This window comes from Triticum dicoccoides, chromosome 5B (genome assembly GCF_002162155.2).
Source record: "Triticum dicoccoides isolate Atlit2015 ecotype Zavitan chromosome 5B, WEW_v2.0, whole genome shotgun sequence".
Taxonomy (NCBI): domain Eukaryota; kingdom Viridiplantae; phylum Streptophyta; class Magnoliopsida; order Poales; family Poaceae; genus Triticum; species Triticum dicoccoides.
Window position 1 is genome coordinate 407,109,203 of NC_041389.1, and position 12,722 is coordinate 407,121,924.

At 49.6% G+C, this 12,722-nt stretch overlaps 1 protein-coding gene across 1 annotated transcript in view; it reads right to left on the reverse strand.

Moving 5' to 3' along the window:
* LOC119309555 (glutamate receptor 2.9-like) overlaps nt 1-564 on the reverse strand; it is a 5,321-nt gene extending 4,757 nt beyond the window's left edge. The window contains exon 1 of the mRNA XM_037585537.1: nt 78-564. Within this exon, the coding sequence (XP_037441434.1) occupies nt 78-402 (325 nt within the window). The 5' untranslated portion in view covers nt 403-564. The remainder of the gene's footprint in view (nt 1-77) is intronic.
* Nucleotides 565-12,722: the final 12,158 nt, after the last annotated feature.

Here is a 12,722-nt window from a genome sequence, read left to right on the forward strand (position 1 = left end):
TCCCTAAAAAAAAAAAAAAGAAGAAGAAGCTTACTGCTCCGTCCGAGAGGGGGAGCCGTTCACGGCGCAACAAATACCTGCGGACGCGGCGTCGACGGCGCCGGGGCCAGTGTCCCGGAGGTGGAGCTTCAGCCTGGTGCGGTAGCGGGCGTGGCTAGCGTCGGCGTAGAAGTCGTCGAGGGCCAGCTCCATGCACGTCCAGCTGGTGTTCCCCACCCACGTCTTCGTGTCCAAGATCACCCCTACGTCCACCACCTGCCGCCGCCGCCGCGGAGGCACCACACCACCCCCCTGCGCCGCGACACCGTAAGCGCCGATCAGCAGAAGCAGGATGACGATGAGAAGGCCGTGGCGCCGGAGGGCCGCCGTGGAGGCCCGGAAGAGCGCCTGCGCCGTCGTCATGGCTGCTATGCTAGCGCTGGTGTGTGCCACTACGTACTTTTGGTGAAGCGGTGGCTTCCGTTGCTCCCTTTACATGCTCACGCTCACGCCAGCCAGTTCGTTTCCTCCATCGGCCATTGACCGGCTACGCGCCTGTCTCCCAAGCTCACACTCAATTGGCTGTGCGTGAGTGACAGGTTGATAGATAGATACGGATAGATTAATGGTGACACCGTTGCTGCCGGCCGTGGAATTCTCCAATCATACTTGTCTTACGTGCTTTTGATTGGTCGAGAAGTTGAGATCGATGGCGTGGTCAAGTTAAGTTGAGTGCGTGCCGCTGGCTCGTTCTTGTGCTGGGTACGTAATTTCGAGAGTGCTGCCTAATGAACAAAACAAACACGAACTTCAGGAAACCAGCTGATGCATGTTACCCCAAAGGTGTGACCATAAACAAATGCAGTCCATGGCGTTCCCAGACGGGACGAGGGGTGCGTGGCCGCCGCGACGTGGGAGCTGCGTGTGGAGCGCGTTGGGTCAGATTAAGTTGCTGACCATACTGACGATCCGGGTCTGCCCCTCAACATCAAGGACCGCCCCAAGATCGCCAAATCGCCGTGGTTGGCCGTTGAAGTACTCGGCTCACAGTAGTACTGCTACGTATACTGTTCGTACCGCTGGAGTTTTCTGCAGCAGCAATTAATCTGCTGATGAGAATTCAAGACCGTTTACGCGCTAAATCAAAGTCAGCGGGTAACGAGCCAGAGATAAGCTCGACTTTCTTTTTCAAGGGAACAAGCTCGAGGTCGAACGACGGGGAATTAATGGTCACACAGAGAGGATTTCAGAGCAGGCGGCGTGTGGAGGAAAAGGACGCTATCTATCCTATCACGCGGTGGCCGTGGGTTGGACATGGGATTTTCTAGTCCTGCTTCTTCCCGTCCCGGTCGTCTGGACGAACAGTCAAACGTTTGGCTGGTTTTCGTCGTGAGGCTAAAGAGAAGACCCTGGTGGTATCAAGCGAGGTGGGGTTGCGGTGGGTCTCGAGCGAGGTGGTATCAAGGTATGTGATGCCGGGGCGGCGACCCTGGTGGTGGTTCCGCGGTGCTCATGGACGGAGCCCGTGGTTAGGTGCTGCCCGTCGGCCATGGTCGTGTGGAGCTTTACCTGGTCCAACAAGAGAGCGGAGCCAGCACCTCTGCTACTGCCCTCTCTGCTACAACCTCTGACCACGTGCTCATTGGTGTGAATTTCTCAAGGGAAACACCGAAAAGCTCTTTCTTTCATTTTGAAAACCACTGGCTGCATATCCCGAAGGTCAGAAATCTGATAGCACAGAGCTGGAAGAGAGGTACCAGACCACTCGCGTCAGCTGCTACTTTGATCAGTTTCAAACTCAGAAGGACAAGGGCTGCTATCAGGGTCTAGGAACGCAAGAAATCACCCATGCAGGAAATTCTAGCCAACTGCAATCATGTTGTTCAGTACCTTGACGCTGTAGAGGAAAGGAGACTTCTATCCAAGCTGGAGGCTACTCTCAGAAATCATGCCAACTCAAAAGCCCAGCAAATAATTCTATGACAGACCAGCTTTGGGAGGAGAAGAGCCAAGATAAGAGGTTGCACTCTGGGAGATGAGAACACTAAGTTTTTTCACGCAGCCGCCAACTGTCAACACAGAAAAAACAGGATTAAACTGTTGGTTAAGGATGACATAGAGTTTTACAGAGACCAGGACAAGCTTCAAATTGCCACTCAGTTCTTCACCGGTATCTTCGGCGAGCAATCTGTGTCACTGCCAACCTTGGACCCCAGAAGCTTATACGACTAGGCTGATCTAAATGCGCTGGAAATACCTTTCACCTGGGCCGAAATAGCAACGGTTATACAGAAAACTCCCAACAATAAGAGCCCGGGGCCGGATGGGTTCACTAATGAGTTCTACAAGAGCTTTACTTGGTTGCTAAAAGAGGACTTAATGAGGTTTTTCCAAGCTTTTTATGATCATGACAGTGATCTGAGCGGCATTAACACTGCCAACATTGTGCTGCTCCCAAAGAAAGAGAACCCAACGGATATTAAGGATTTCAGGCCAATTGCTCTGGTCCACAGTATACCCAAACTCGCAACAAAAATCCTAGCAGTCCGGCTTCAAAATTTCATCCCGAGCCTCATACACCCTCTACAATCTGGTTTTCTGCATGGGAGATGCATAGCTGAAAATTTTGCTCTGGCAGCAGAACTGGTTCAACGGGAAAAGAAGAGAAATAGGCCAATGCTAGTGCTCAAGCTAGATTTCCAGAAAGCATTTGACAGTGTTAGTTGGGATGCTCTAAAGCTCATCCTGGTTGCCAGAGGTTTTGGATGCAGATGGGTCAGATGGATACACGATATCCTATCAACCAGTTCGTCTGAGATAGTTATCAATGGATCAGTTGGGGACAAGATCATCCTAAAAAGTGGTCTAAGGCAGGGGGACGCCCTCTCTCCCTACCTTTTCATCCTGACAGCCGATGTTCTGCAACAGCTCTGCAAAAAAGAACACCAAGCGGGGAACCTTAAACACCCACTTGGGGGTGATGGCCCCTTCCCGATCCTGCAGTACGCGGACGACATGTTGATTTTGATGCAAGGGGACATCCAGCAAGCACGGGTTATCAAACGAATTCTACAAGCCTTCAATGATTTCACAGGACTTAAGATCAATTATCATAAGAGCACTCTCATGCCAGTTTGCCTTGACATACAGACTTGTCAGAATGTTGCGGATGTCCTGCAATGTCAAGTTACAGCTTTCCCGTGCACGTGCCTGGGACTACCACTACAAAAAAAAAGACACATCCGTGACACTTTGGGCCGAACGAAAAAAATTTCTGTCATACATATGACACTTCTATGACGATAAATGTGACAAAACCCGGTATCATCATAGATGTGGTGGGCTTCTACTTCTATGACAGAAAATCATGACAGAAAATGGGATTTTCGTCCTTGGCGGGCCGGAGACGCAGCTGCATGACATTCTTTGGGCCGTCCATGACGGAAAAAACCGTGGTAGAAGCGAGGGCGAGGAAAATTTCGGAGAGTTCCTGGTTACGGTGGGTGGTCGGGGGCCGAGCGATGCGCGTTTCTCTCATACTCGTACGCGCGTGTGTGCGAGGCGTTGGCTCTAACTGAACCCGAGTAAGGCATTGGGCTCTAACTGAACCCAAGCGATTGCACTGCAGGCTACGCGTTACTTAACCCGAGCGATCGATCGATGGCTGTTAACTGAACCTGATCGAGACTGAAGCCGATCAATGCTGCCTCTGGATGAACAGTTAGCGTTGCGGGGGGTTTGGATGAATAGTGAGCGGTGGGGGTGGATGAACAGGATCCCGTGGCGTTGCCTCTGGATGAACAGGACCCCGATCGATCGAGCCGGTTGGGGCTGGATGAACAGGACCCCGTGGAGGGCTGGATGAAAAGGACGATCCCGTGGAGGGCTGGATGAACAGTAGACGATGGAGGGGTGCCCGTGGAGGGGTGGTTGAACAATAGCCGGTGGAGTAGTGCGCGGTGGAGGCTGGATGAACAGGAGCCCGTGGAGACTGGAGGAGGTCGACGGTGGAGATGAACAGTATCTCGTGGAGTCCCGTTTTGCGGTACGCCACACCCCTTCCGATGAACATGACCCCCGTTTCGACCGTAGCGCTCCAACACAAGTCCGTTTCGTCCGTTTTGCGGTACGCCACACCCCTCCCGATCAACAGGACCCCCGTTTCGACCATAGGAGGTCCGTTTCCTCCGTTTTGCGGTACGCCAGACCCCTCCCGATGAACAGGATCCCATTTCGAACGTGGCCGGTCGAACACAAGACCGTTTCCTCCGTTCTGCGGTACACCAGGCCTCGTTTCCATCGCCTGTTCCGTCCAAGCCCTCCCGATGAACACGACGACGCATTCCGTTCCGACCCAGCCGGTTGGCTCCCCATGAACACGACGACGACGTTGTTTCTCCGTTCCGACCTAGCCATGTACACGAGCCCTGGCCGTACGTATGTGCGAGTAGGCGTTCGAGACCCCGCCCGTATGTACACATACGTGGTCGTATTTTCTTTCTTGCACACTGGCTGTTGTACGTACGTGTACATGCTACGTGCACGCCTCTACTATGACACATACGCGCATCTACTACGACACGTGCGCGCCTCTACATCCACCAGTATGTACGTACACGTTCACGACCAGAATGACAACGCTACGTACACTTCAACCAGGTGGGTCCCGACTGTCAGGCACTTCCTTGTGTGCGAAGATGTAGCTGGTGGGTCCCAACAGTCAGGGGGCGAATCGTTTTTTTGTCCGGACGCACTTCCTTGCGTGCGAAGGTGTAGCTGGTGGATCCCAGCAGTCAGGGGGGAACATTTTTTTCGTGAAATACGGTGGCCCGTCCGGTGGGTCCCTACTGTCAGGTGGAGAAATAATTATTTTGCGTGTAATAAGGAGGCACTTCCTTGCGGCTGTCGTGGACTCAGCTGTCAGCCTCTCCACGCATAGTACTCTTCCGATGGAAGTCGATCGTTGTCCAAATTGACCATGCCGCGCTGAGAGCACCACGACGGTGGACGACGGCGAGGCCTAGGAAGGGGACGACGCGGAGCCGGGGAAGACGCAGCAGTGGATGCCCACGCGAAGAGGAGTACGAGGGTTCACTGGTTCGGCTGCGGTGTGAGGCTGTCGTCGCCGCAGAATAACAGGGGGTGTGGATGAGTAGAGGGATGGCATGGCCAGTGGTGGGAGTAGTAGGGGGCGGTGAGGCCTCTGCGGTATCACAGCCGGCCACGGGAGGCATAAGCATGCGGCACGACCGGCGCTGCTTTGGGCGGCTGGAGCACGAAGACCAGAGGTTGAAGAAGCACTACGGCCGTTGGATGGACATCGTACGGTCACTGGAGTATTGACTAAGTTGACAAAGCCCTCCGTCCCCATCAACTTAGTAGGCCCACAAGTCAGCCTGCCACTATACTGGGTCCCAGCTAGCAGGGGAAGTATTCATTTTTTGTGTGTAATAAGGAGGCACTTCCTTGCGTGCGAAGATATAGCTGGTGGGTCCAAGCTGTGAGCGACGATAATGTTTTTTTCATGAAATACAGAGGCCCTTTCGGTGGGTCCCAAATGTCAGGTGGAGGAATCATTATTTTGCGCGTAATAAGGAGGCATTTCCTTGCGTGCGGCCGTAGACCCAGCTTCTCCACATACAGTCCACTTCAGATGCATGTTGGTCGTTGACCACGTTGACCAGGCCGCGCCGAGAGCACCAGGGCGATGGACGAAGGCGAGGCCTAGGAAGGGAACGACACGGAGGCAGGGAAGACTCGGCAGTTGTTTCCCACGCGGAGGGGAGTATGACTGTACGAGGGTTTACTGGTTCGTCTGCCATCGCCGGAGAATAACAGCAGGTGTGGGTGAGTAGAGGGATGGCTAGGCCAGCGATGGGAGTACGGTGGGGCGGTGAGGCCTGCGCGGCAGCACAGCCAGCCGCGGGGAGGCGGGAGCAGGCAGTCTCGCCGATGCTTGTTTGAGCGGCTGGAGCAGGAAGAGTAGAGATTGAAGAAGCACGACGACCGTTGGATGGAAATCCAACAGTCACTGCTTGTGCGTCAACCTTTTTTTAGGAAAGCCTCAAATCTGTGGAAAATAGCATACAACCCATCTGCCATTATTTCTAATAATTTACAACCCATTTGCTAATTCTTAAGGTTTTTTGGAGCCCATATTCTTTTTGTTAGCATTACAACCCATATTGTGGCCACGGTTAACAAATTATAAGAAATTTTGCATATTTCAGTGCGGTCCGAACTGTTTTTAATCCCGAACACATTCAAAATGATTTTAAAAATAAATGTATATCAATATAAAATCTAACAAATTGTCCACGCATAAAAATAATTGCAATTTAAAATCTCGAAATAAAAAAAAGATATTTGAAACTAATTGCCGGTTTGATGTGTTTTAAAAATGTACAACCCATTTCTCATTACTTATAGGTCATTTTCTCGGCCAGCCGAATGAAGGTCTCCTCGTCTTGAAAGATTTGCAGCCCAACATGCCTGACAAAGCAACTTACTTGGCAAATCACAAAAAACTGGGTTGTGGCCGTGGACCCGGCTGCGGCCGTGAACCCAGCTGTCAGCCTCTCCACGTACAGTACTCTTTCGATGGAAGTCGGTCATTGACCACATTGACGATGCCGCGCCGAGAGCACCAAGGTGGTGGACGACGGCGAGGCCTAGGAAGGGGACGACACGGAGCCGGGGAAGACGCGGCAGTGGATGCCCACGCGGAGAGGACTACGAGGGTTCACTGGTTCAGCTATGGCGTGAGGCTGCCATCACCGCAGAATAACAGGGGGTGTGGGTGGGTAGAGGGATGCCCTGGGCCAGCGGTGGGAGTAGTAAGGGGCGGTGAGGCCTCCGCGACATCACAGCCGGCCACGAGAGGCAGGAGCACGCGGCACGACCGGCGCTGCTTTGGGCGGCTGGAGCAAGAAGACCAGAGGTTGAAGAAGCACTATGGCCGTTGGATGGACATCATACGGTCACTGGAGCTAGAATCGTTCATATTGACTAAGTTGACAAAGCCCTCTATCCTCGTCAACTTAGTAGGCCCACAAGTCAGCCACCCACTATGGTGGATCCCAGCTAGCAGGGGGTATTCATTTTTTTGTGCGTAATAAGGAGGCACTTCCTTGCGTGCGAAGATATAGCTGGTGGGTCTGACCTGTCAGCGGGGGGAACGTTTTTTTTCGCGAAATACAGAAGCCCTTCCCACATATAGTCCATGTACAGTGCGTAATAAGGAGGAACTTTCCTTAAGTGCGACCATGGACCTCGTGGGTCCCAACCGTCAGGCTCTCCACGTACAGTCCTCTTTCGATGACTCTCGTATGTTGACCACGCTGCGCGGAGCGCACCGAGGCGGTGGACGACGGCGAGGCCCCAGACTGGAACGACCCGGAGATGGGGAAGACGCGGAAGTGGAGTCGCAGACGGAGAGGAGTGGGAAACTTGACTGGTTCGGGTGCGGGGTGGGCCTACACTCGGCAGAAAATAACAGGAGGTGCGGAGGGGAGGGATGGCCTGGCCATCGGCGGGGTAGCGTTTCGCTGAGGAGCACAAAAAACACTGCTGGATGCCGAAGGCTAGAGCAGGCGGTCCCAACAGTGCTGGGGGAAGAAGACGAGAGATTGAAGAAGAATGCTGGCCGTTGGATGTAAATCCAACGCCTTCTTAGGCTTCGACCTACTGGCCCACATGTCAGCCAGTCCATTTGTTTTTTTAGTCCATTTGGTGGGCTGGACAATAATGTAGCATCTATGCAGCCCGTTTAAATCCCATTTGCATTTTTCTCAAAATCTGCGGACTTGCTGGGCTGGATGAAAATATCATGTTGGGCTAGACGGAGAAATGTTATAAAAACATAAACACATGATTGCACGTCTATTACTGCATTGGTCAGTAAAATCTTTGCAAGCTTATGTACGCAATCACTAGGAGTTAACTTGCCAAGTTATATATAAACAATTATAATTATTATTTTGTAAGAACTTTCAACTTACGAAATAAAATATCATTTAAATTTGATGAGTTAATAGTACGTGGAGTATTATTATTTTTTAGGCTAGACGTGGGACAATTGAGTTGGTTCTAGGGAAAAGTACTGGGAGAAAACTCAGTTTACATCGAAAAAGAAAGTGGGAGAAAATTCAGAGACCTGCTGGGTCCACCTGAGGAGGGGAATATGTTGGGAGGAAGGAGATTCAAAGCACGGCAGCCAAGTGAACTATTTTTTTTAATGGACAAGTGAACTTGTTACACACATAAGCAAATAGCCACTAAAAAAAGCAATCAGGTTAATGGGTTCTTAAAAGAAATATTTCGGACAAAATAGATAATTACGACACATAGGCTAATGCATGAAACACTCAGATGATAAATGTGCTTATAAACAGATAAAGTACAACATCTAGACCTTCCTGGCACACTTGATCATGACGCTGCGGCTGTCCATGTACTCGTCGGTTACGGGAAGCAGACACGCCCTCATGTCCAAGATCTGCCTGTACATGTCGTAGCATGCGTATGCATCCTTGGCCACGTAGGTTATGTAGGCTAGATTCAGAGGTACCTCCCACATGTTCAGGTCCTTGGTATCGTTGTCTTCTTTCATGTTGGCATATCAAGGGTCGATGATGGTCTCGTCGAGGTCAACCACGGAGTCCTTCTCCTGCCCATTGCTGATGATCTTGTATTGCTTCTGGATGTCAACAAGCTTGTTGCACCAGATGGCCGAATCATCACGTTCTTCCTTCTCTCCACCATAGCGAAGGTGTAGTTGGCGCTGTCGATGAAATGGGCGAATGCTCCAGAACCTCTGATGGCCCTACAGAAGTGGTAGATGAGAACCTCGTCCCGCACATATACCTGGGCGACGGTGATCTGCTGGTCCCTGTTAGGAGACGAATGGATGGGCACAAGGTCTAGACCTTCAACCTTGTGCTTTCTCGTCCTGTAGGTACTGCTTGAACTCGGTGAGGCAGAGCTTGACCGAGTCCAGATCGTTGGTGTACATCACATCCAACTTGGTGCAGCCATAGGACTGAACGGCGAACTCAAAGCGGAACTCCTTGCTGAAGTCCATATCCATCAGGCTCACCCCTCGGATCACCATTGGAGTCTCTTCGAGTGAACGAGTGTGTAGGCGGCGGTAGCAGTTTGTTTTTCAGCTCTTGGGGAACTGGATTCAACAGTAAGCTGAGTCTGTATAGGCGACAACAGTTACTACCCCTCCCTCGTCCGCTGCATGCCCGACAGAAGATGCACCCTCGGCGCATTCAAACGCCTCCATTAAGAAACCTACTTCGGCCACACGTCGGTTCACGAGCGGGTCTGTATTGGTACTGTAATAACAGGACTTAGTGGTCACTTTACTTAAATTTAATTAGCTTTAATAGAAACTTATACTTAAAACAACCAATATATTGGCTCGTTCTATCAGTGCCACAGGATCAACATGCACAACAATTAGAATTATTATTCTCAGGACGCACATGATCAGCACATTTGTCGCACTTTCACAAAGATAATACTACCAAGTTTGAATTGTTTGTTATGATTGTTGTCCTCTGCATCATCATGCCGTGTTTCCTAGCTTGCAAGATTCAGAACCAACAAATAAGATCCAAATAATAAGTACAACAAAGATGCCTACACATCTCATTGATTCCCAGCTTGCAAGATTCAGAACCAACAAATAAGATCCAAATAATAAGTACAACAAAGATGCCTACACATCTCATTGATTCCCAGCTTGCAAGATTCAGAACCAACAAATAAGATTCAAATAATAAGTACAACAAAGATGCCTACACATCTCATTGATTCCCAGCTTGCAAGATTCAGAACCAACCCATTAGAGCCTTTTGATAAAGTGAATATCGGGATTAAATCCATCTTGGCTAGCCATGTCATACAATCGAAGAACTTGGAGAATGCTCTTGACCGTCACAACATCTGTAGTTGAGTATTCCTGTTTGCACAACACAAACAAGAAGAGCATGATTTCACTTTAATAGGGGCCTCCTTGAACTCAACCTGCAGCTCCACTAGGATGAGGTCAACCTCCAGCTCCATGATTCAATTCATGCGCCTTTTTCTGCAGTTCACCTGAAATGAAGCAAAGATTGCATCATTCAGCTAGCAAGAAGTACTTGCTCTCGTGAGCTGGTAGGTTCTTCTTTGGTAGTTGCACTAAAATTGAGGAACATTAAGGTTGGCTGTCCGGCTCATGTAAGGTGCAACTACAATTTTCTTATCCTTTTGTGCAGTTCCACTAAAATAAAGTGCCATTGTGGTGACAGTGACGACTCCATCTTGCAAAGGCTAATAAAATGTTGCACGAGATTACCAACAGAACTTGACGGAGATTTTGGAAACTCCAATCACCATTTTGTGCAGTTCCACCAAAATTGAGAGATGTTGCCCACATGACATTTTAGTTGAACTGCACAAGACACTCATTCAAAAAAAAGTGTTTTGTGCAGTTCACCAAAAGGTCACAATAGCAACAAGGTGAAATGGATATCCGTATCTGCACAAAAAGATAGAAAGTAAACAGTTGCTGGTCAATAAGTATATATGAAACATATACAAAATGAAAAGAAGCATCTTAATTATGTTCATGGCAATCACACAAGGATAGTAGAAATTTTAAAATGTCAGTAATGCTTCATGTTACCAGAAGCATTACGATCAACAATGAGATTCCTCAAATATGGGATTACTTTAATGGTGGCATTGCTTGTTTACCAGACACAGTAAATCAATAGCAGCTAAAGAGTTGGTTTAAGGGCATGGGACCGTGGGGACACCAGGACACTCAACAGCGTAAAGGAGCAACTTACTTATCATACTGGGGAAAACAGCAGGAGTGCCATTTGTAACACAGTTTAATTGCATCTTATCACTGGAGGCATTAGATTAACAATAACACTGGTTAGACATGTCCCTAAGGTAACAGTGTGATCGCTTCATTTTACATGTGCCCTTACATTAACAACATCAAAAGGTTGGTATAAGGGCATGCGACAGTGGACGCATCAGCACAATGTACCTACAAGGAGGCATGAAGTGGTGATGCCGAGTTTGTTCATGCTATGTGAGGGCAGCAAACCTAATCCTGGAGACCTTGTACTATGTGAGGGCAGCAAATCTAATCCTGGAGACCTTTTACTATGTGAGGGCAGCAAATCTAATCCTGGAGACCTTTTACTATGTGAGGGCAACAAATCTAATCCTGGAGACCTTTTACTATATGAGGGCAGCAAATCTAATCCTGAGACCGTTTACTATGTGAGGGCAGCAAATCTAATCCTGGAAACCTTTTACTATGTGATGGCAGTAAATCTAATCCTGGACATACTTGTCCACCAGCCGCCACTTTGTATCCTTTTTTCAACCAATAATAGATCTGTTCCTTATCCAGTTTGTACTGTGTTTTCCCATTATTTCCCTTTTCAACCAAGAGACCAGTTGGGTATCCGGTCTCTACTACTTTCACCATATTATTTCCTATTTGAATCAAGTCCTAGATTCATGCTATAACTTTCCCCCCTTTCTTTGTTGTTTGAACAAAGCCCTAGATTCGAATGCATGAAGTAGCTTTACCTCTAATAATACTAAAAAATTAGGTGGCTTTGGAAGAGCTGATGGGAGTAGAAAAAGATGCACATGCAGACACGTGGGGAGCTGGGGCAGTAGAGCAAGGCCGCTTTCGAAGAACTTATACCTGAGGGTTGCCGGGATGTCGGCGACGGCAGGTCGGATCTGCGGACAATACGACAGGGAGGAAGAAGGGTCGGAGGACCTCCCGAGCCGGCGTTGTGTCGGAGAGAACGACACGGGTAGAGGATCGGGGCCCTCTGGCAGCTCTAGGTTTCCTCCCTCGGCGGTGATGACCGCGTGAACGATGCACCTTTTAGTCCTCTACACACACCGGCCGAAGGGATCCGGCCGGATCTGTGACCAGCAGTGAGCAGAGAGAAAATGTCGCTACCGCTGTCTTGTTTATATCTGGAGAGGATGAGAGAATGAAGAGAGCAACCCTAGTAAAGCAAGCGCTCAGGCCCCTGCGTACATATATAGTGGAGTGATTATATTTTTTCTCTCCACAACAAGCGTTTCAATTTGTGTATGTGGCATTAAATAAAAGAAACTCTCTATTTAAGGTGACTACTGTACGACTCCTACTTGTAGTAGTACTACAATATTGTTCACTTGTGCTCCCCGCCCCTCCATTCATTGAACAACCCCACGGGTGAATAAACATATAGTAAGTACTGTATTTATATAGAACGAACAAGCTCGAACTATTTTCGCGTAGTTAAAAGTTGAGGGCGGGGCTTTTCCCGGGCAGTACGCGCAGCAGTTTTTGGGTAGGCGGTTTGACAGAGAGGCGAGGAGGGTGAGCGAGTGGTGGATTCTCAAACATACTGCTGGAAAGGTCGGGCTGTGCGATTTGACGGCGCGTTACTGCTGGAAAGACTTGTGATATGACCACTCACTATAGTCATGAATTACTGTCGCTCCGACCGGGGTGATGCCCCCCTTCTGTTCCACGCTCTAATCTGGTGCATGACACATCGACCCGGATGCTGGCTCTCCCACATGTCGGAGTAGTAAGAAGGAGCAAAGAATGATGCGGTATATACTAGTACTACTACTACTCAGGTCGGAGGAGTGCGAACCACGGCAGCCCAGTGAACCAGCAGTGCAAACCACGACAGCCCAGTGAACCAGTAGTG